This window comes from Phycodurus eques, chromosome 10 (genome assembly GCF_024500275.1).
Source record: "Phycodurus eques isolate BA_2022a chromosome 10, UOR_Pequ_1.1, whole genome shotgun sequence".
Taxonomy (NCBI): Eukaryota; Metazoa; Chordata; class Actinopteri; order Syngnathiformes; family Syngnathidae; genus Phycodurus; species Phycodurus eques.
Window position 1 is genome coordinate 6,809,354 of NC_084534.1, and position 20,305 is coordinate 6,829,658.

Below are 20,305 nucleotides of genomic sequence, written 5' to 3' on the forward strand. Positions count from 1 at the left end.
TTACTTATACACAACAAATAAATGTATAACTAGTTTTTAAATCAGAAGCCAGTAAAAAAAAATTTCAACTATTTCATTTATTTTAAAAGGGGAATTGGTTTAAAAAAATAAAGTAAAAATAAAATTAACATCTTACAATACCTCGACATTAATAACAGTAAAGACAATTAGCAATTTGGGTATTTTAACAAGAAACATGAGGCACATGATTTGCTATCGTGGGCCACAGAAAGGGATGTGGTGGGACAGAGTTGGCCCCCGGGCCTTGAGTTTGACCCCTGTGCTTTAACCAAATAGGCAAACACACATCACATATTTAGATGTTTCACCATCTGAACATTTTCCAATCAGCAACAGAATGATTACTTGTTTGCATCAAGTGAGTTGTAGCCTTTCATTAAATATTTTGTGTCGGCTTATTTAAGGTCATCGATCAAATTCATCGCCTCTGACCTGTCCAGGTTGATAGATTTGGGTCCCATTTGTCCGTAACTGCGTATTGATCAGGCAAAACCTGTGTGCCGCTGTTGTACAGAAGCCTTGAGGCATATCTTTGCTTGGCGTCTGCTGGCACAAACCTTCATACTGCGATAAAAAGCCATGAAAACTAGGTGATGTTTTTCAGTTATAGGAAGCGATCGGGGTTTCTGCCAACCAATTTCATGTGCACAATGACATCATACTGCTCCAATGTGTACTACAATGAAAAACAGACCCCTCCGTTTTTTGCAAGTTGGGGAAAAAAAATTGTGGTGTATCAAATACTTATCTTTCCCACTCTGCATTAAATGTCATCTACGAAGTGATAACCAACCAGTTTCATTTGGGAGAATGAAAGGAAAAGGAAAGATAAGAAGACTTTTTGTGTGCATACATTTACAGTATTCTGGTCTCCATCTTGTTGAATAGCGGCCATTTTCAAACATTACATTGACAATTCAATTCAGTAAATCAAACAAATATTTCCACAATTTCCATCATATCATCATCATACATCATATTATAAGTCACACATACATCAAAGTCTCATTAATTCAGAATCAAAGCAATTCCAATGTTATGAATTCAAACTTCGGACATATGTGCAATCTTGATCCCATCCAGAAGTTTCGACATTACTGCTTTTGAGTTATGACCGTAGATTACACTTTCGTCAAATCTCTCATTTACATTTAGGGGCTTCTCCATTTCTTTATTGTGTGACTACAATCTGTGAATCATCATATTAACTATGTGTATCCTATTATCCAATTTTAATGGGAACATTCTTGTAGCAACACCTACCCATAACAAATTGATGCATCAAAATCTGTAGACAGGAATTAGCAAAGGGCCAAAAAAAAAAAAAAAAACCTCCTTGGCAGATTTAAAAAAAAAAAAAAAAAAAAAAAAAGAAAAAAAAAGGGAGTTACAAGGGGTAAATGGTCGAATGCGGGACATGTGACGTTGCTGGATTTATTGATTATCAAACCATTATGCTGGCCATTAGGAAAATAGGGCAGTGGGCACAACAAACATGAGATAAAAGTATGAGAGAGGTCACGACTGTTGAGGGTTCAATTTGGCCAAGACAGGCAGCATGAGGTAAAAGATGAGAAGCACATTAGTATGCATCATGTACTGATTCCTCAAATAAACCACTAACCAAACTACAGGTCTGAGAGCATTTGCCTACACCCATCATTCTATAAAGGTCCCATATTTTACCAAAACAATTTTTTCTAGTATTTGGGATGTTATATTGGCTTGATGGTACCTCAATAAACATGTGAAATATAAATTAAAATCATCCACGCATTCCTGAGTTCTAGACATTTTTCTGCCGAGAGGCCTGACATTAAGTCATTCGAATTTCTCAAGCCCCTCCTGGAAGCCGTCACCTTATCGTGGTGGAGGGGTTTGTGTGTCCCAGTGATCCTAGGAGCTAAGTTGTCTGGGGCTTCATGCCCCTGGTAGGGTCACCCATGGCAAACAGGTCCCAGGTGAGGGACCAGACAAAGCATGGGTAAAAGACCCCTATAATGAAAAAAAATGATCTGAGACCATGGTCCTCAGTCGGAAAAGGGTGCCATGCCCTCTCCAGGTTGAGGATGAGATCCTGCCCCAAGTGGAGGAGTTCAAGTATCTTGGGGTCTTGTTCACGAGTGAGGGAAGAATGGAACGGGAGATCTCGACAGGCGGATCGGTGCAGCGTCTGCAGTGATGCGGACTTTGTATCGATACGTTGTGGTAAAGGAGGAGCTAACCCTCACCTATGGTCACGAGCTGTGCGTCGTGACGAAAGAACGAGATGCCGGATACAAGCGGCCGAAATGAGTTTTCTCCACAGGGTGTCCGGGCTCTCCCTTAGAGATAGGGTGAGAAGCTCGGTCATCCAGCCAAGCCCAGCTCCCGATCTCAGAGTAGAGCCGCTGCTCCTCCACATCGAGAGGAGCCAGATGAGGCGGCTGGGGCATCTGATTCGGATGCCTCCCGGACGCCTCCCTGGTGAGGTGTTCCGGGCACGTCCAACCGGGAGGAGACCCCGGGGACGACCTAGGACACACTGGAGAGACTACGTCCTTCGGCTGGCCTGGGAACGCCTCGGGATCCCCCCGGAAGAGCTGGATGAAGTGGCTGTGGAGAGGGAAGTCTGGGCATCCCTGCTAAAGCTACTGCCTACCTCTCCGCCTACCCTCTACGCTCCTGAGCCAACGCTGTCAATATAAACACGTGTGCTCTAACAAGTCGTGAGGGTTGGGTCTTCTTCACGGAGGCAACCAATCAGAGGAAAAGGGGCGGTCTCTGCCAAATATGTACAAAGCAGATACAAAACTGGGTCAAACAGAAGAAGATGGGCCTTTTCTGGACACTAGTATTATAAAACCAAGGTGTTTTTTTTTTTTTTTTTTTTTTTTAAATTAAATTGACACTTTTATACCAAGTCCATGTTAGAGTGACACGATATGGAGGTCTAAATTGACAAAATATGGGACCTTTCACTGTGACAAAAGAAAAAGAAAAAAACACTGTGGAAAGAAATGCTCCTAATGTCCTTGGAATGCCTTTGGTGATGCTTCAATTTTACTTTTCCAGGTCAGAGGTCAATTTGCGGCGTGTCAACGTACTGCGAAGAAATACATGGTGGTACAGCAGTGCCTTGGTCCCACTTTTATTCTCAGTGTGAATTTCAACATCCTCATTCACAAAGCAATTTGCAGTTAAAGCAGATGTCCATGTTTTTCTTCACCAAGAACTCACATGTCGCAGCTCGCTCCAATGTAATGGGGGCATGGCTGGATAATGGGCCTTTGGGGGGCAGCCCCTGACATAGGGCATATTTCTCCAGGCCCAAAAGCAGACTGACCACTTCAGTCACAGAGGTCAACTTCTGCGGGAATTTACGATAGAGTGAGTGGGTGGGTAAAAGCGGTTGCTTTTGCACAGTGACCTGATAGAAGAAGCCTGGGTCAATCAGCACTATGGTATCGGACATGTTGGACTGTTTTGAACACTGGACGAGCTGAATCTGCGGGCCCTTCGCCATTACTGCATACCAGAGGATCGGCAATGAGGTGCAACGCAAAGAACTGAGCAGGTTCAAAAGCTGGGTATCGCCGTCCTCCATTGTTTCGACAGGATTATCAGCCAAACTGAAGATCTGTGTGATCTGAAGAGGTGAAACAAGGTCAAAATAAACCTAAAACAGCGAGAATCACTTTTAATTAACTTACCATAGGCAACTCAGAGTCATTATCTTCCTCCTCTATGTGCCTTGGATAATCCGTGTCAATGTGTGTCTCCTCTTCATCCCTTTCTTTTTGCTGGTCCTGCAAAAATAAGCGTCGTTCATATCAAATACATTTCATTATAGATGTTAAGCATTTTTAAACCGGACAATATGGAGCCCGACAAATGACGCCTTCGCAAAGACAACGAGAACTCTACTCAGTAGAGTTCAGAACAACCAATTCGAAAATTTTGGAATGTTATTGTCTGCCAAACAAGACGGAGTACATGGAAAAGAACAGCTGCCTTTTTTGTATGTGCAATGGCCCTCCTAATGATTTAACCCCAAATGTATAAAAACTTAAAATTGTTTTGGTTTCAATCGCTCATTACAAATAACTAAGTTTGAAACATTTTAAAATATATATAATGTGCAGTGGGTGTTGAAAATGTTTGAGTGCGGCTGTTAATGGGCATCTGCCCTATCATACCCATTATGAAACCATTATGAAATCAGCTCAGTCATAAAATATATATATATATATATATATATATATATATATATATATGTGACATTTGGAGTTAATTGCTAGATCTCATAAGGGGAAATAAGACAAAACAATACAAAAGCATATTTTTCCACAACAGCACCATTTGATACATCTGTTGGGTGATTGGCCCAGTCACAAAAAAAATGCACAAAATTACTGATATGACCGTCTTTTGAAGATGAGAAAAGCACTTACTTGAGAACTTTTGTTGTTTTGATGACCTCTTTTTGCCACTTCTTGATCTTCCAAAATTGAACGATTTAACTGCGGAAACAAAGCATTACATGTTTTATTATGACATTCACCTATGGTATTAAAAGCAGGTCAAATCTGTCACTTATCAAACCTGTTTAGATTGGTCCATCAGGTTAATGTCATTTGCGTTACTTCTCGAAGGTTCGGAGCTCCAGTTAATCTAAGAGAAAAAATTGTTTTATGTTGTGCTGAAAAAAGACATTCCACCTAAATATTTAAGAAACGGTATTTACAAAAGATAAAAAAATGAAGAAAACTAACATCTTGGAAGTCGTCGTCATCGTCACTTAAGTCCCAGCAGCCTGGTGGCAATTTATTCCTCTTTAAATTTGTCTTTCGACTGTATGTGTAGTGAGGCCTTGGCCTGCCTGGCAGTGACGGATCATCTGACCTATAAGCGCCTTGAGACATCTCAAAGGGGAGCAAGTGCCTCTGTAGAAATAAACCAATTCAACTTTGTCAAGTCAGTACTGTACTGTACATCTTTACTACAAGGCACCATGAGGACTGGCAGCATCGTACCATTGCCTGTCTCTGACACTGTCGGAGGCGACACTTCTGCCTCTTTTTGTTGCTGCCACCAAACTTGGGTTTGTCAACACAAAAATCACATGTGCCGCAGTCCTTCCTGCAGAGACACGCGTTGCATTCTCCACAGGCACGTCGCTTCCGCTTCTTATGCCACTGAAAATACGTGCATTAGTACACATTTAATTTCCCTCGCGGGATCTACCTAGCTGTCTATTTATATATCTCGTAATGCATCTATAGGCATATCACGAAATACCAACTAAAAAAATAACAGGTGGTCCTCAGTTTACGACGGAGTTCTGTTCCTTAGGTGGGGATGTAACCCGAATCAAAGTTGGAATAGTCTATCACTAACCAACACGCACAAAGTATTTAAGTCAATTATATTACGGAGAATATCTGAATGAAAAATAATTCATTCATTCATAAGACGGTAATTGAGCGTTGCTTCGTGTGCCGCATCACAAACTAGCACATTGCCTGCTGTTCAGAAACTCGAAATGTCACCACTTCAGTAAATATTTGTATGAAAAACACTTCTAGGCCAGTGATTCTCAAAGTTTGGTACTAGCACCACTAGTGGGACGTGGGCTCTCCCTAGTGGTACGTGAAATGATCACTGCCTAATTAGCTCCAGTTCAGTGGTATTAAACTTTTGAGCACAATACATTGGCGTTTTCCTTTTTGAGAGTGGTCTGTTTTTAAACTTTTATTTTGTTACAATTTTTCACTTACCGGTATATGTGCAATCATTATTTAAGTACAGGTTTTGTTTTATTTTTTTATATATTAAAGCACAGTATTAATGTTCAACCTACGCATGCTAGAGTGGCTTACAATAGAATTAAACATGCTATTTAGGAATAAAACCTCTGCCTCATTTTTTATAAGCACTTGAGCCTACTATGTTAGTGTATTTTAATGTTGGTCATGATGGTGGTACTTGGAGAGCTACCGGTATTTTATTTTTTGAAGTGGTACTTGATGTGAATAGTTTGAGAACCACTGTTCTAGGCTATGAATATAGAACAATAAAATAAAAACACAGTACATACGGCAGTAACAGAAGGTGCTTTCTTGTGCGGCGCGACCATGTAATGCGCCATTCATAACATCAAAAAGCCGTATGATGGGACCGCAGAAAACCAAGGACCTCCTTTAATTCAACTACTCTATCAACTATAATAAAAAGTATTTTAAACTTAAGCGATTTAAATAACACCTGTTTATGAGGGGGAAAAAACGTATAGAGTTGGAGTTTGATCCGAAAATGTTTTCACAAAATGACACTTGTGCTCACAAACACGATGTGATAGACTAAGTTGGTATGTAGCATCACGTAAAACTAGGGATGGGCATAACACCCGATTACTTGATGACATTAAGAATTCCATTGCTTGCGTGGAATTCATTTCAGCGTGATTGCTGATTAATCAGGTCTTAAATTGAGACAAATTGGAGTGCACTTGTTGGCTCCAAAACAGCCGGGACCTCTGCTTCAGAACAGCTCCTCCAGGCCGCATTTTTATGCTCAATATGACAGACAGCAAAACAGGAGTTCCAAACATCCAGAGCGATTCTTCCATTGTTATAAAGAAAAAAAAAATCATCAATTGATTTGTTAAGTTATACCCATGACTGACCACACAAATGCAGTCTACAGTATATGCCCATCCCTGCCCGAAACCTTTTATTACCATTAAAAAAAATCTTATTAATGCAACAATTCTGCATTGTTGGTTTTACTAGCAAAATATATGAAACCAATACACTACACACTCACATCATCATCATCATCCGTTGAGTAGTCATCATCATCCTCAAAGTCCATGTTGGAAGAAATGTTCTCTGTTTCACTGCTTTTTAGATCCTGTTGCTACAGGAATAACATAAAATGAATGACTAAATAGAAAATGGACATTTTTCACCCAAACGTTTATTGTATTTATTTTACACAACTGCAATAGTACCTGTGACTCTGTAGGTTCCTCCTGCAAAACATACACAAATGCACTAATCAGAAAATACATATTTACGAGAATGGCACACAGTTACACGTTTACCGAGGTTGAACTGTGAAAAAACTATGACAAACTTCCACCGCCCTCAAAAAATATTGCAACAGTGAGGCCAATTCTTTTATTTTTGCAGTAGACTGAAAACATTTGGATGTGACATCAAAAGATGAATGAGACAACAAGTATTATGGGAGCGGGTGACTAGCTTAAAATAGCCCTCCTTTTATTTTCATTAATGTCGCCTTTCAGCTTGGTAAATTGTGCTTCACAATGATAGTAATGGAGGACAGAACCAGCCAGGGTGAGACTTGTCGATTCAGTTACTGGTTTGGTCCGTAACATGTCAGAAAATAGGCAAAAATGTTGCTCATTACTTTCCGAAGTAAAAGATGTTTGCAAATGTCTTATTATGATGAAACACAAAGATAGTCAGTCTCCTTTATTGTTATAGCAAATATAATTGTTGATATTTACTGTTGTGAGGCTGCAATTCTGAGGATTTGGACAGTTTTAAGTTAAACAAGGTCTCTATATTATTAATCGGTTAATAAAAATCCATTAATTTGATAATTGATTAGTTGTCGATTAATCGCAGTACCTCCATTCATTTCCCATACTGCTCATCGACAATCCCAATTCCAATGAAGTTGGGACGTTGTGTTAAACAGATAAAAACAGAATACAATGATTTGCAAATCATGTTCAACCTATATTTAATTGAATACACGACAAAGATATTTAAGGTTCAAACTGATAAAGTTGATTGTTTTTAGCAAATAATCATTAACTTGGAATTTTATGGCTGCAACACGTTCCAAAGAAGCTGGGTCAGGGTCATGTTTACCACTGTGGTACATCACCTTTTCTTTTAACAACATTCAGTCAACGTTTGGGAACTGAGGACACCAATCGTTGAAGCTTTGTAGGTGGAATTCTTTCCCATTCTTGCTTGATGTTCAGCTTCAGGATGGCAGCCTATGTTTCTCCAAAACCTGTATGTACCTTTCAGCATTAATGGTGCCTTCACAGATGTGAAAGTTACCCATGCCATTGGCACTAGCACAGCCCCATACCGTCACAGATGCTGGCTTTTGAACTTTGCGTCCATAACAGTCCGGATGGTTCTTTTCCTCTTTGGCCCAGAGGACACGACGTCCACAATATCCAAAAACTATTTGAAATGTGGACTCGTCGGACCACAGAACACTTTTCCACTTTGCATCAGTCCATCTTAGATGAGCTCGGCCGAGCCCAGAGAAGCCGGCGGCGTTTCTGGGTGTTGTTGATAAATGGCTTTTGCTTTGCATAGTAGAGTTTCAAGTTGCACTTACGGATGTAGCGCCGAACTGTATTTACTGACATTGGTTTTCTGAAGTGTTCCTGAGCCCATGTGGTAATATCCTTTACAGATTGATGTTATTTTTTGATGCAGTGTTGCCTGAGGGATCAAAGGTCATGGGCATTCAATGACGGTTTTCGGCCTTGCCGCTTACATGCAGTGATTTCTCCAGATTCCAGATTATCTGAACCTTTTGATATTATGGACCATAGATGATTAAATCCCTAAATTCCTTGCAATTGTACGTTGAGGAACATTGTCCTGAAACTGTTCGACTATTTTCTCACGCACTTGTTCACAAAGTGAACCTCGCCCCACCTTTGCTTGTGAATGACTGAGCAATTCAGGGAAGCTCCTTTTATACCCAATCATGGCACCCACCTGTTCCCAATGAGCCTGTTCACCTGTGGGATGTTCCAAACAGGTGTTTGATGAGCATTCCTCAACTTTCTCATCTGTCCAAAATTCTAAGTTAATGATAATTTGCTAAAAACAATAAAGTTTATCAGTTTGAACATTAAATATCTTGTCTTTGTAGTGTATTCAACTAAATATAGGTTGAACATGAATTGCAAATCATTGTATTCTGTTTTTATTTATGTTTAACACAACGTCCCAACTTCATTGGAAGTCGCTAGGCAGGGTCGCGGGCGTGCTGGAGCCTATCCCAGCTGTCTCTGGGCAAGAGGCGGTGTATACCCTGAACTGGTCGCCAGCCAATCGCAGGGCACATATAAACAAACAACCAATCGCACTCACATTCACACCGACGGCCAATTTGGTGTTTTCAATTAACCTACCGTGCATGTTTTTGGGATGTGGGAGGAAACAGGAGTACCCGGAGATAACCCACGGGAAGAACATGCAAACTCCACACAGGTGAGGCCGGATTTGAACCCGGGTCCTCAGAACTGTGAAGCGGATGTGCTAACTAGTCGTTCACTGTGCTGTCAAGGTGCGCCTCTAATCAAAATTAAATAGAAGAAACAGTTAAAAGTAATCAGACCCCTTACATTTTTCAGTCATTGTTATTTTGCAGCCATTTGCTAAAATCATTTAAATTCATTTTTTCCCCTCAATGTAGACACAGCACCACATAATGACAGAAAAAAAATACTTAATTGTTGAAATTTTTGCAGATTTATTAAAAAAGTAAAACTGAAATATCCCACAGCCGTAAGTATTCAGACCCTTTGCTGTGACACTCACATATTTAACTCTGGTGCTGTCCATTTCTTCTGATCATCCTTGAGATGGTTCACCACCTTCATTGGAGTCCAGCTGTGTTTGATTATACTGATTGGACTTGATTAGGAGAGCCACACACGTCTATATAAGACCTGACAGCTCACAGTGCATGTCAGAGCAAATGAGATTCATGAGGTCAAAGGAACTGCCTGAAGAGCTCAGAGACAGAATTGTAGCAAGGCACAGATCTAGCCAAGGTTAAAAAAAAAAAAATTCTGCTACTCTGAAGGTTCCTAAGAGCACAGTGGGCTCCATTATCCTTAAATGGAAGACGTTTGGGACGATCAGAACCCTTCCAAGAGCTGGTCGTCCGGCCAAACTGAGCAATCGGGGGAGAAGAGCCTTGGTGAGAGAGGTAAAGAAGAACACAAAGATCACTGTAGCTGAGCTCCAGAGATGCAGTCGGGAGAAAGTTCTAGAAAGTCAACCATCACTGCAACCTTCCACCAGTCGGGGCTTTATGGCAGAGTGGCCCGACAGAAGCCTCTCTTCAGTGAAAGACACATGAAAGCCCGCATGGCGTTTGCTAAAACACACCTGAAGGACTCCACGATGGTGAGAAATAAGATTCTCTGGTCTGATGAGACCAAGATATAACTTTTTGGCCTTAATTCTAAGCGGTATGTGTGGAGACAACTAGGCACTGCTCATCACCTGTCCAATACAGTCCCAACAGTGAAGCATGGTGGTGGCAGCATCATGCTGTGGGGGTGTTTTTCAGCTGCAGGGACAGGAGGACTCTTTGCAATTGAAGGAAAGGTGAATGCGGCCAAGTACAGGGATATCCTGGACGAAAACCTTCTCCAGAGTGCTCAGGACCTCAGAGTGGGCTGAAGGTTCACCTTCCAACAAGACAGTGACCCTAAGTACACAATATAAAATACCAAAGGAGTGGCTTCAGAACAACTTCGTGACTGTTCTTGAATGGCCCAACCAGAGCCCTGACTTAAACCCAACTGAGCATCTCTGGAGAGACCTGAAAATGGCTGTCCACCAACTTTCACCATCCAAATTGATAGAACTGGAGAGGATCTGCAAGGAGGAATGGCAGCGGATCCCCAAATCCAGGTGTGTATAACTTGTTGCATCATTCCCAAAAAGACTCAAGGCTTTAAAAATGTACTTCTCCTAAATAATCAGCAAAGGGTCTGAATAATTATGGCTGTGTGATATTTCAGTTTTTCTTTAATAAATCTGCAAAAAAATCAACAATTCCATTTTTTTTCTGTCAATATGGGGTGCTGTGTGTACATTAATGAAGTAAAAAATTAACTTATATGACTTTAGCAAAGTGCTGCAATATAACAAAGAGTGAAAAATTTAAGGGGGTCTGAATACTTTCTGTACCCACTGTAAATGTTCAGCAGTCCGTACATGACTTTGACCGCTCCTGAATGAGACTGATCCCAGTCCAGCTGTAGAGTGTTTATCATTATTTAATAAAACATACAATCGGCTCAGATGAATGAGCTCTCCATAAGTCACTTTCACTCCTGTGGAATTTAATCTTTAATTTTTCCTTGGAGGTTTGTGCCACAGGCATTTAGCTGTGAGGATGACTTTTGCTTCCCCCGCACCAGTGGACACACTTGCTTTTTTGCAAAATGTTCTGCATTGCCACGGAAAACTCCCGTTGTCTGCGATATGTGAGATTAGACATCCGGCCGGAGACTGTTATTAAGAAGCATGATTCAGTTTGATGAAAGGCAATACCGTTCGATGAGAAATAGAGCTGGGAATTGGGCATATCATTTTAGATTTAGTTGCGCCTGAATATAGATCTGATCACAGAGAAACGGACAAGCCATGGCTACTTTGGTTGGGAAAAGAGCGGGAAAAAAAGTCAGTTAGCATAAAAATTCTGTGAGCACGCACGTCAGGTTCAGAGTCTGTTACCATGGTGACTGACTCCGAATTTCTTCTCTCTGCACTCATCTCAGAGTTAACTTTGAGTTTTCACGCCACCTACTTCCTTGAATCCCCTCAAGGACTTTTCCGTAATGAATTCAGGAGAGGAGGGAACAGTTCCGTTATAATGCAAACAAAGAGAATACATGTCCAGCTCTGCTTTTATATATATATATATATATATATATATATATATATATATATACCTGCATATTAAGAAAATGTAATGAGTGCTTCCTTGGTGTGAGGTTCATGGATGCCACCTGTGTTGTTTTTATGTAATCCTGTTATATGACAAAGCAACAAATACAATCCAACCAACAAACAAAAACAATAGCTCTTTCCTTCAAGTATTGGCGCCTGATATAGGTAATTATGACATCTGTACATCGCCAAAAACTCTACAACTTTGATAAATAAACAGTTTGATCCAGAAGTATTTGGACAAGGGTTTTTTTTTTTTAGGGTGTAACTGAAGTGTAGACTTACATCTTTGTGAGATTTCACAAAAAAAAACATGTTGACATGAAATAGTATGCTTTGAATCACAAGCTGTTCCTTTCCATTTACATACTTTTCGCTTCATACAAGCTGACTTCAGTTTCATCTTTTTAAAGAATCTTATTCCAGAAAATGCAAGGTGTTTTCTAGAAATTCCAATCTAGCTTTCCTGTTTTATAGTTATATTAGTCTTTCCACCTGCTCCAAGTGCTAGAGGACTCTGCATCTTTTTGCACAATTGTCAAAAAATATATATAATAATTACAATAATGTACCGGCATTACCAGATAACTAGCAACCCTTTATTGCTCAGTGACTGTTTTTTGTCAATGTCTTCATGTCTCAAAAGTGTTCTCTGTCAATTGACCGTCTGTTGTCGTACTGGAGCGGCTCCAACTACCCGAGACAAATTCCTTGTGTGTTTTTTGGACATACTTGGCAAATAATGATTCAGATTCTGATTCTGTTACTGATCACTGTTAGAGGTTTTCACCTTGTGAGAAATCATCGGTATTTACATTCAAGAACTTGATTATCGGTTTTGAATACATTTAACTATTCTGGAGTATCGTATTCTTCACGTCAACAAGTAATCGTATAGTAGCATTTGCTCCTGTGACCATCCATTTTAGCTGTCCCCAGTGTAAAGCAATTCATGACTTTGTGACGGCAAGGAGATTAAATCTTTTTTTTTTTTTTTTTAAACTTTTTTACTTACTGGCCTCAGAAATGAATGCAACAACATCCAGCAAGTGAATATGGCTGAAGAGAAGGTCCAGTAATAACTCTGTCATATCATAAGGATCCAAATTTCAAGCAGTAAGTGACTTGTACGGCCTTTTTACCCAAATATAACATACTCGGGTTTCAAGTATGTATCCCTCTTAAAATTAGGTACGCTGCATAAAATAACAGCAATTCCTGAAGTATAAATTAGTAATTATCAAAATATATCAAATTTGACCTAAAGCTTTAAGTCTCCACTTGAATCACATTTTTGTTTCATTGCAATTCCGTTGTGAATGTGTGTTAATTAAAAATAAAAACTCAGACATCGTCCAAACTTCTAAATGTATACATCTGCAAAACAATCACCTGCAAACTCATGTTGTCGTCCAGTAATTCAGAAATGTCGTTTTCTGGCATCTTCGGTATGATACTTTCTGTTTCAGAACTCTAATGGAAGGAAAGATATTTTGGAAAATTGAAAAAAACCTCTTGACAATAAGCTACATAGTAAAGACATGCTGTGCCCCTTTTTACTTACTTTGCGAATTGGACAGAGACATTTGCGCATTCTGCATATGCGTTTTCGGTTCTCAGGACTTTTGCAGTTGGCACACTGGCCACAGTTTACCGTCATATGACAACCCACACACTGCCCACATGGAATCCACTGAAATTGTTGTAAACAATAGGTAAGACACACAGTTTATTACCATCATTATTATTATTGTGTTACTCTGTATAATATCACTGTTTCACTTTGTTTGTGAGAGGCAAAAATATTCTGATGCAATTGTGTAAATATATCTGATCAAATGATTGCCAAGCATAACTCTAAATTTCCAACTTAAGTCTAAAAAAAAATAATAATAATAATAATAATGACTGGCTGTTTTGTAGCTCTAGCTATAATACAAAACAATCAAAATGTATATGGTTTTACATTTCTTAATTACTTTCATATGTAGTAGTAAACTAAATATAATTAAAGAAAGTGACAACTTAAAGAGTATTTCTATTTCATAAATTAACAGCCAGCCAAAAGCAACATACACTTATAACTTATGCCACGCAAACAGTGTGTTGAATATATGACATTACCTTACGTAAACGAATCAGTGGGTGTTCAATTGTCTTTGAAGCTGTGGATTTAAAAAAAATAGACAAGTGAATGCAAAGTCAGAATGTATGAATGAGCAGAGTATTTTTCTAGAGCCATTATTTCAATACATACAGTCTTAACAAACAGTCTTTTCTAGTTCTTCAAAAGGACTCTTAAAACACACATTCACTGACATACCCCAACATGAAGGACAGGAAGGTCTCTTTCTTTGTCTGTCGTACCACGTGCCAATGAAGGGCATACCACATTTGGAGCACAATCTGTTAATAAATAAAACATCCCTGAGTTTGGCTGGATATGTTTTGTAGTGAAGCACACAAATGAAAATTCTTGGCCGAAACTGAAAACCGACAATGAGAAAACCTAGGCCGAAAACCCCAAAGAAATGACTATGCCAATTATTAATAAAGTGGCATTTATGGCTATGACTGCAAAGCTGCCAAGTTCTTGAAATTCCCTTCCAGAACAATTTGTCTTAAGGTCCATATTTTTTAAGTTATGTCAACAACGTAATCATTGGACTGTATTATGTAACAGGAAAAAAAAAATGTTGCATACTGTTCAACTGTACAACAATGACGACTCCATAATGATAATTGTTAATAAATTCTGGCTTTAACGTTTATGCTAATGTATTTATTGCATCAACCCGAGTGGCAACAATTCCAGCCAAATGTCATCTCTTGCATCCTATTTTTGTATTTCCTGTATCCACTATTGCTCCTGAAACGATGCAAATTTCCATATTGTCGGACTAATAAAGGTCATCTTATCTTAAATTTATTATTTGTACTTTTAAACCCCTGTTCTCAGAAGACATAGCGGTGACATTTCCGGTTTCCGGCCCTGTAGTGTTATTGTGTATTTTCTCTCCGGATACGTCTTCATTTGCCTGCTTTTGTCGCAGTGCAAGCCAGATCTATGTGACAAGTACACTGTATCACCCAATCAACTTAATTTTGGTGTTTGGCAACTACATGTGACAATAGCTTAACAATTAGCATGGCTTCATCGTCTTTCTTCTGTTACTCACTCCTTGTCCTCCCTTTGTGCAAACGATACTTGTCTGAAGTGTAGCTCATCCGCTGCCACGGAGGCGACGATTAATGACTTATGCTGTGTTGACACCAGACGCGAAGCAATTGGTCACGTCCACTGTGGCTTAGTAGTCACGGGTTCTTAGCGAGCGTTGAGGGGAAATGTTTGAAATGTGAATTCAAGCAGTGAACTTACAATGTTTTATCATCTGGGCCAGGTTGTCCTTTTATGGAGAGGTGTGCCTTGGATGATGACGGCAGGCGAAATTTTATTTTAATACTGGGTACAACACTTTCACTGCTCGCATTTTGGCAAGGGGTGTCATTAGAGAGGAAGGATTTGGTCCAATGGTTGGGGGGGCGCTTAGGGTGGGAGTCCGGAGTGTCTGCCCCCTCTCCTCTCTCCATCCAGCTGGACTCAGAGGAGGAACGCTCCCGCACCTTCCTCTGGTGGTTCAGAAAGAGGAAAGTTAAGGAAAAAATTATAATAATAATAAATATTGAATAGATGAACAACATGTTTCAAAACTTAAAACTCTTAAGTGTATATATGTGTATTAGAAAAATATATATACCTTCCTTCTGCCTCGAGGTTTTGGTACTTCGCCATTATAGAACTTCCCTGACTTGTAGTCAAAATTTGATATGTCATGGACTCCGACAAGGCATGTCATCAGCTCTACTCTGCTTCTCACCCGATAACCTTGAGGACTGTGAATTGGAAAGAGTCAAATCCAGCTTTTAGCCACCTTCAACCTGGTTTTGTCCAGCCCATTACTCACAATTTAAAATTTGAATATCAGAACTAATAATTCTACCTCAGTTACATACAGTGGCCCTCACGCCTTAACATTTTGGTACTGAAACAACTCAGAATTTGATGTTAGCGGGGTACACACGTACAGATAATCGGGTCAAAGTTGAGCTTTTTTCTTCTTTTCCCATTAAAGTCAGCAAACGCTCAATTGTCAAATGTCTCTTATCGTGAGTGATTATCCTGTGGTGAGGCGTGTGTTAAGTAGGCTTTACACGATCAGGATTTTTGGGCGAGTTTAAAAAAAAATAATAATAATTAATAAAAAAAAATTTTAAAAACAATAACCGATCACCGATCCAATCACAAGATGGAGCAATGTGTCTATTTAAATGGCTTGTTCATTTACTGTAAATACTTGTAAACTGAGTATCTTCAACGTTTTCTCTATTCAGGTCATGCATTCTAATCAGTCAGGTCAAACCAACATAGCAACATGACAGAAATAATGGGTGCTAACTTACTGTAATTCAATGACTTTATTGTAGTTAAATTACTTCTCACCCACACCGAAACTTTAGAGCATCACTCGACAGAACGCCGGCATGTTTACGTACTAGTGCTAGCACTAGCTTGCTAGGCTACATAACGTTTTGTTGCCTGCTTGTGAGCCGTATCGTATTAAATGTACGTGAACATACCTCAAGCAATCCTTGAATTAAAGTCCTCTCCCAAGCACCGGTAACCACCAGCACACGTTCCCCATTTTGTTCTTATAATACACACGACGCGATCCATTGGTGTTGTCGTCACCATGGTAACGAGTGAATCTGGTTGCATTTGAGTTGACAAGATAAAGCCCAGTAATCGTAAAAGACACGATGCGGTGGTATCGGAATACAAGATTTTATTGCACTTGTCTGACATATTGCAACCGTGAAAGACCAAATTTGTCTTGTCGTCTGATCCAGGCATTACGTGTTGTGTCTCAGACATGTTGTTTGTCCCACACAGCCGACGTGTTTTTTTTAAATAACTTTATTGGCGGTCAGATATTTATACTACTATGTCGAAAGACACGCGACAAGGCTAAAAATAAACTAGCTTTTGGATTCAAATATACTGTACACGATGGCGACGCAGAGTAAATGTCTTTTGCGGAGCCGATCAATGACGTCATTGATGGGATCGGCGAATTATGACAAAGCCGATCAGCCTAAAATGCTAATTATCTGCCGAGACCGATCAGATCGGTGTAAAGTCTAGTGTTAAGAGTGATTTTTCTTCCCCGATCTGCTCAGAAAACAGTCAGGCTGATCATCGTTAAACCGATTCAATATTTAAGAGAGAAAATTCTTGGGTGTGTTTGGTCAGCACCGAGTTCAACTTAGCACTGGACTCTGTGATTTTCACTTGGAACGGGGGGTGGAAAAAAGACGATTCGAAAGCAAACTCCAACTTATGCTGTGGATGCTGTGCTGTTTTGTTCATCTCAAGTACCGCAAAGAGCAGTAAACTCACACTTTGAGATATTCCTAATTGTGTGGGGTCGCTCACATTTTAAAAATCAGTTTGTGTAAATAGTGTTTAAGGTTTGGATGTTTGCTTTCAGAATGACTCATGTTTTTTTATTTGACACGACAGTATATTTTGCAACAGTTCAAAATCCTACAGGAAAATACAATGCGGACTTACTGGTAAGCATCAAGTTAAACATATCTGACCCTCAGAATGCAACTGTACCATGTAGTTTTTGTTCGAACTAGACAAGAAGTTGTTACCTGAGGTAATAGACATCCATTTGGCCAACACTAGAACCAGATTGCCGAATAACCTCTTTGCGTTTCCAACCCTCTCCAAGACCAGGGAAGTCAAACCATCCCTCATCGGGATGTGTACGCTTGCGTCGAGGTCGGACAAGCCTAAAGAAAAATAAATAAATAACCAAGCAACAATGTTACAAATGCAAGTAATGGCAAACCTAAATTAAAGTTTGCTAAATAAGTACAAAAAGATACCAATTCAACCTACAAAAAAAAAAAAAAATCACTTTTGTCAATACAATAAAAAGCAGGCGGTGGACACCTCCTTCGGTGCATCTACAGAATCTAATGTGATCCAATTCAAGACCCGTTAAAAAAAAATTTTTTTTTTTTAAATGCTTTTACAAAGACTGCATCAAACTGCAATGTAACAATTCAGGTACTGTTATGCAGGAGTTTGGTACGCAACTATTATCATTACTATTAATAATGATATTCACATTCAATTTGAAAAACCAAATTACAATACAATAAAACGATCAAGTTTAAAGCTAGTAATAGCACATCTGCATAATTAAATGGAGAGTAGATGAAAAACAAAGTATAACTTAACTTACCTATCTACTGTTTTTTGCGCATTCTCACTGCCTCTTGCACTATGACTCTTTTCACTTTCCCCTGCTACACTTTCTTCATCATCATCACCATCATCTTCGAGCGGCTCCAACCAGTCAGTGGGAGGACAGCCAACAGGGGCCTTTTCTTCCTCAGTCTGACTCTCCTCTCCTTGAGCTTCTCCTACATGATCTGGCATGGGGCTTCCAGGTGCGTCATGTTCATGTGCATCCTCTACTTCGTTAGTCTTCTCTCGGCTTTGTCTCGCATCTTTTTCCACAGGCTGGTTCCCGGGAGGCTGTAGGGGTTCCCCATCCATTGGTGCAACAGTTTAAACTAAAAGCAGTCAAGAGTGTTTTCAGTGGACAGTTGAGTTTTTACAATCGACCATCCTATTTGATGGAGTGTTTTCACACCATGTGTGGAATCAGTCTGTTGTCTGTGGCCTCTAGAGCTGGTCACGGGGCAAAAGAAATAAGGTCGTCAGGAAAAGGTACTTAAGCGCAGGTACAGTAGATAATTTACTGATAAAAATGTTTGTTTTTATTATTATTATTATTATTATTTATAAATACGACTTCTTCAAGCATGAATAGATTGCTAAATGGCAACAGTTTCAGGTTAAAGCACTCCACGATATTACTGAATATATTCAATAGACCCGAATGGTATTACTGTTTACTTGTGTTGGGTAATAAGACAACAAATTAGCGGCACATTAGCCATGAAGCACTCTAGTGTCACGAGAATAAAATTAAATAACTATAGACAAATCTCTTTATACGTCCAGACTCAACGACACAATTGCTGTTAATCGTTTCATTCAGACATACCTCGCGACACATCAGATGCATTTTCTCAGCGAGGTGGCGCAGGGTAAGCCGGTGTATGAAACGCGGAAGGTAAAGCACGCTAATGTTAGCCGCCAAAAGCTAAAGCTAGCGTCATTGCGGCAGTAAAGAAATCCCGCAATTCTCGATCTCACGTATAGACTTTGGATGCTACCGCTCCATGTGCCTTTGTCAGTTCCATGGGTCAGCAAAAACACACGCATTTACGGTAATATCCCCTACCTTGTTGACAGTGGCAACACCACGATTCCACTGTGGTTTGTGATCGTGCTAATCGAGATAGCGAGTAAGAAGCTGCCACCTACGGAACCTCCTGTAGGACCGAATTAGTCCACCGAAGACACAACACGAATGCCGAAAAGTAATTTGACAAACCCTGATTCCTAAATGGTTGCAACGTTTGTAATAAATCGGTATACGGGGGAAATATATCGTGTTTTCAAAAGGCCGGCGGAATTATTTTTTTTTAAAATCGTGTGTTATACTGAAGCCAACAGATTTGTTCCAGAAACGAAATAGTTGATGAAAGCGGAGTTGGGTGAACCCTCACACTCCATTTACATCATCTTTGTCCAGTGAACGCAATCAGCTGTGCTGCGTTCATGGTTCGAGTGGTTGATCAAATTGAAATGTTTAGACTTATCAGTCACGCAGCCGCACTTATTTGACAAGGTGAGTTGAAATTATTGGACATACGGAATTGTCCTCGTCTGTGTCTCTGCTACAACTCAACCCCAGTCACTCCACAAGGCAGCACAGACTGACGCATTTGAGACATTATTCTTCGTTTCGTTTACTGGCGGATTACAGCCACCTACTGTACAGGAGTGTGTATTTGAAGTTTAAATTCAACCTGCATCATTAAGTAAAATAGAGATCTGATGCTATCACTCTCAAGTCATCGTGGGGGGGAATCAATCAATCAACATGAACCAATAACTTCAATATTAGTGTAGTTGAAGCCACATTAAATCAGCAATTTAGCTCACATTCCGGACTACAATGAAGTTGAAAGTTATCACGTTTCATTGTAAATATTATTTCAGTTAAGTATTGTAAGTCCTTCAATGAGCCAGTCCTTAGTGTATGACGATTTATGACCGCGCACTTCGGTTTGAATAATTAACCCACCATGCATTGTGTGCTTAACACTAAACGCCGTAAATTTGTACTAAATGTGAGATGATGAATCAAAAGTAACGATTTCTGGTTTGAAGAGGCAACTGTAGTCTAGTTACTTTCCCGGGAAGAGTAACGATTACTTTTCTCGTTACTCAAAATGGCGACTTTTTGGAGTAGCGCGTTACTGGCATCACTGGTTACTGTTGCCAGGGTGGCGTGATTGACTCCCATAACATTTCTTAAAAAAAAAAAAAA

At 39.7% G+C, this 20,305-nt stretch overlaps 1 protein-coding gene across 3 annotated transcripts; it reads right to left on the reverse strand.

Moving 5' to 3' along the window:
- Window positions 1-1,400: 1,400 nt before the first annotated feature.
- On the reverse strand, window positions 1,401-19,212 carry LOC133409232 (uncharacterized). 3 transcript variants are annotated; one of them, XM_061688969.1, is made up of 18 exons: window positions 19,151-19,204; window positions 18,494-18,531; window positions 18,080-18,413; window positions 17,481-17,621; window positions 15,521-15,656; window positions 15,142-15,392; window positions 14,086-14,168; window positions 13,887-13,927; window positions 13,327-13,455; window positions 13,155-13,235; window positions 7,016-7,036; window positions 6,829-6,921; window positions 5,037-5,198; window positions 4,776-4,946; window positions 4,606-4,674; window positions 4,455-4,523; window positions 3,714-3,809; window positions 1,401-3,649 (listed from the first exon to the last, which is right to left on the reverse strand). In XM_061688969.1, the coding sequence occupies exons 3-18, from the start codon at window positions 18,394-18,396 to the stop codon at window positions 3,179-3,181; spliced, it is 2,331 nt and encodes a 776-aa protein (XP_061544953.1). In that variant the 5' UTR covers window positions 18,397-18,413; window positions 18,494-18,531; window positions 19,151-19,204; the 3' UTR covers window positions 1,401-3,178. The 3 variants fall into 3 exon arrangements, with proteins under 3 accessions (XP_061544953.1, XP_061544952.1, XP_061544954.1); XM_061688968.1 differs by having other exon boundaries at window positions 18,080-18,531; window positions 19,151-19,212; XM_061688970.1 differs by lacking the exon at window positions 5,037-5,198 and having other exon boundaries at window positions 18,080-18,531; window positions 19,151-19,212.
- Window positions 19,213-20,305: the final 1,093 nt, after the last annotated feature.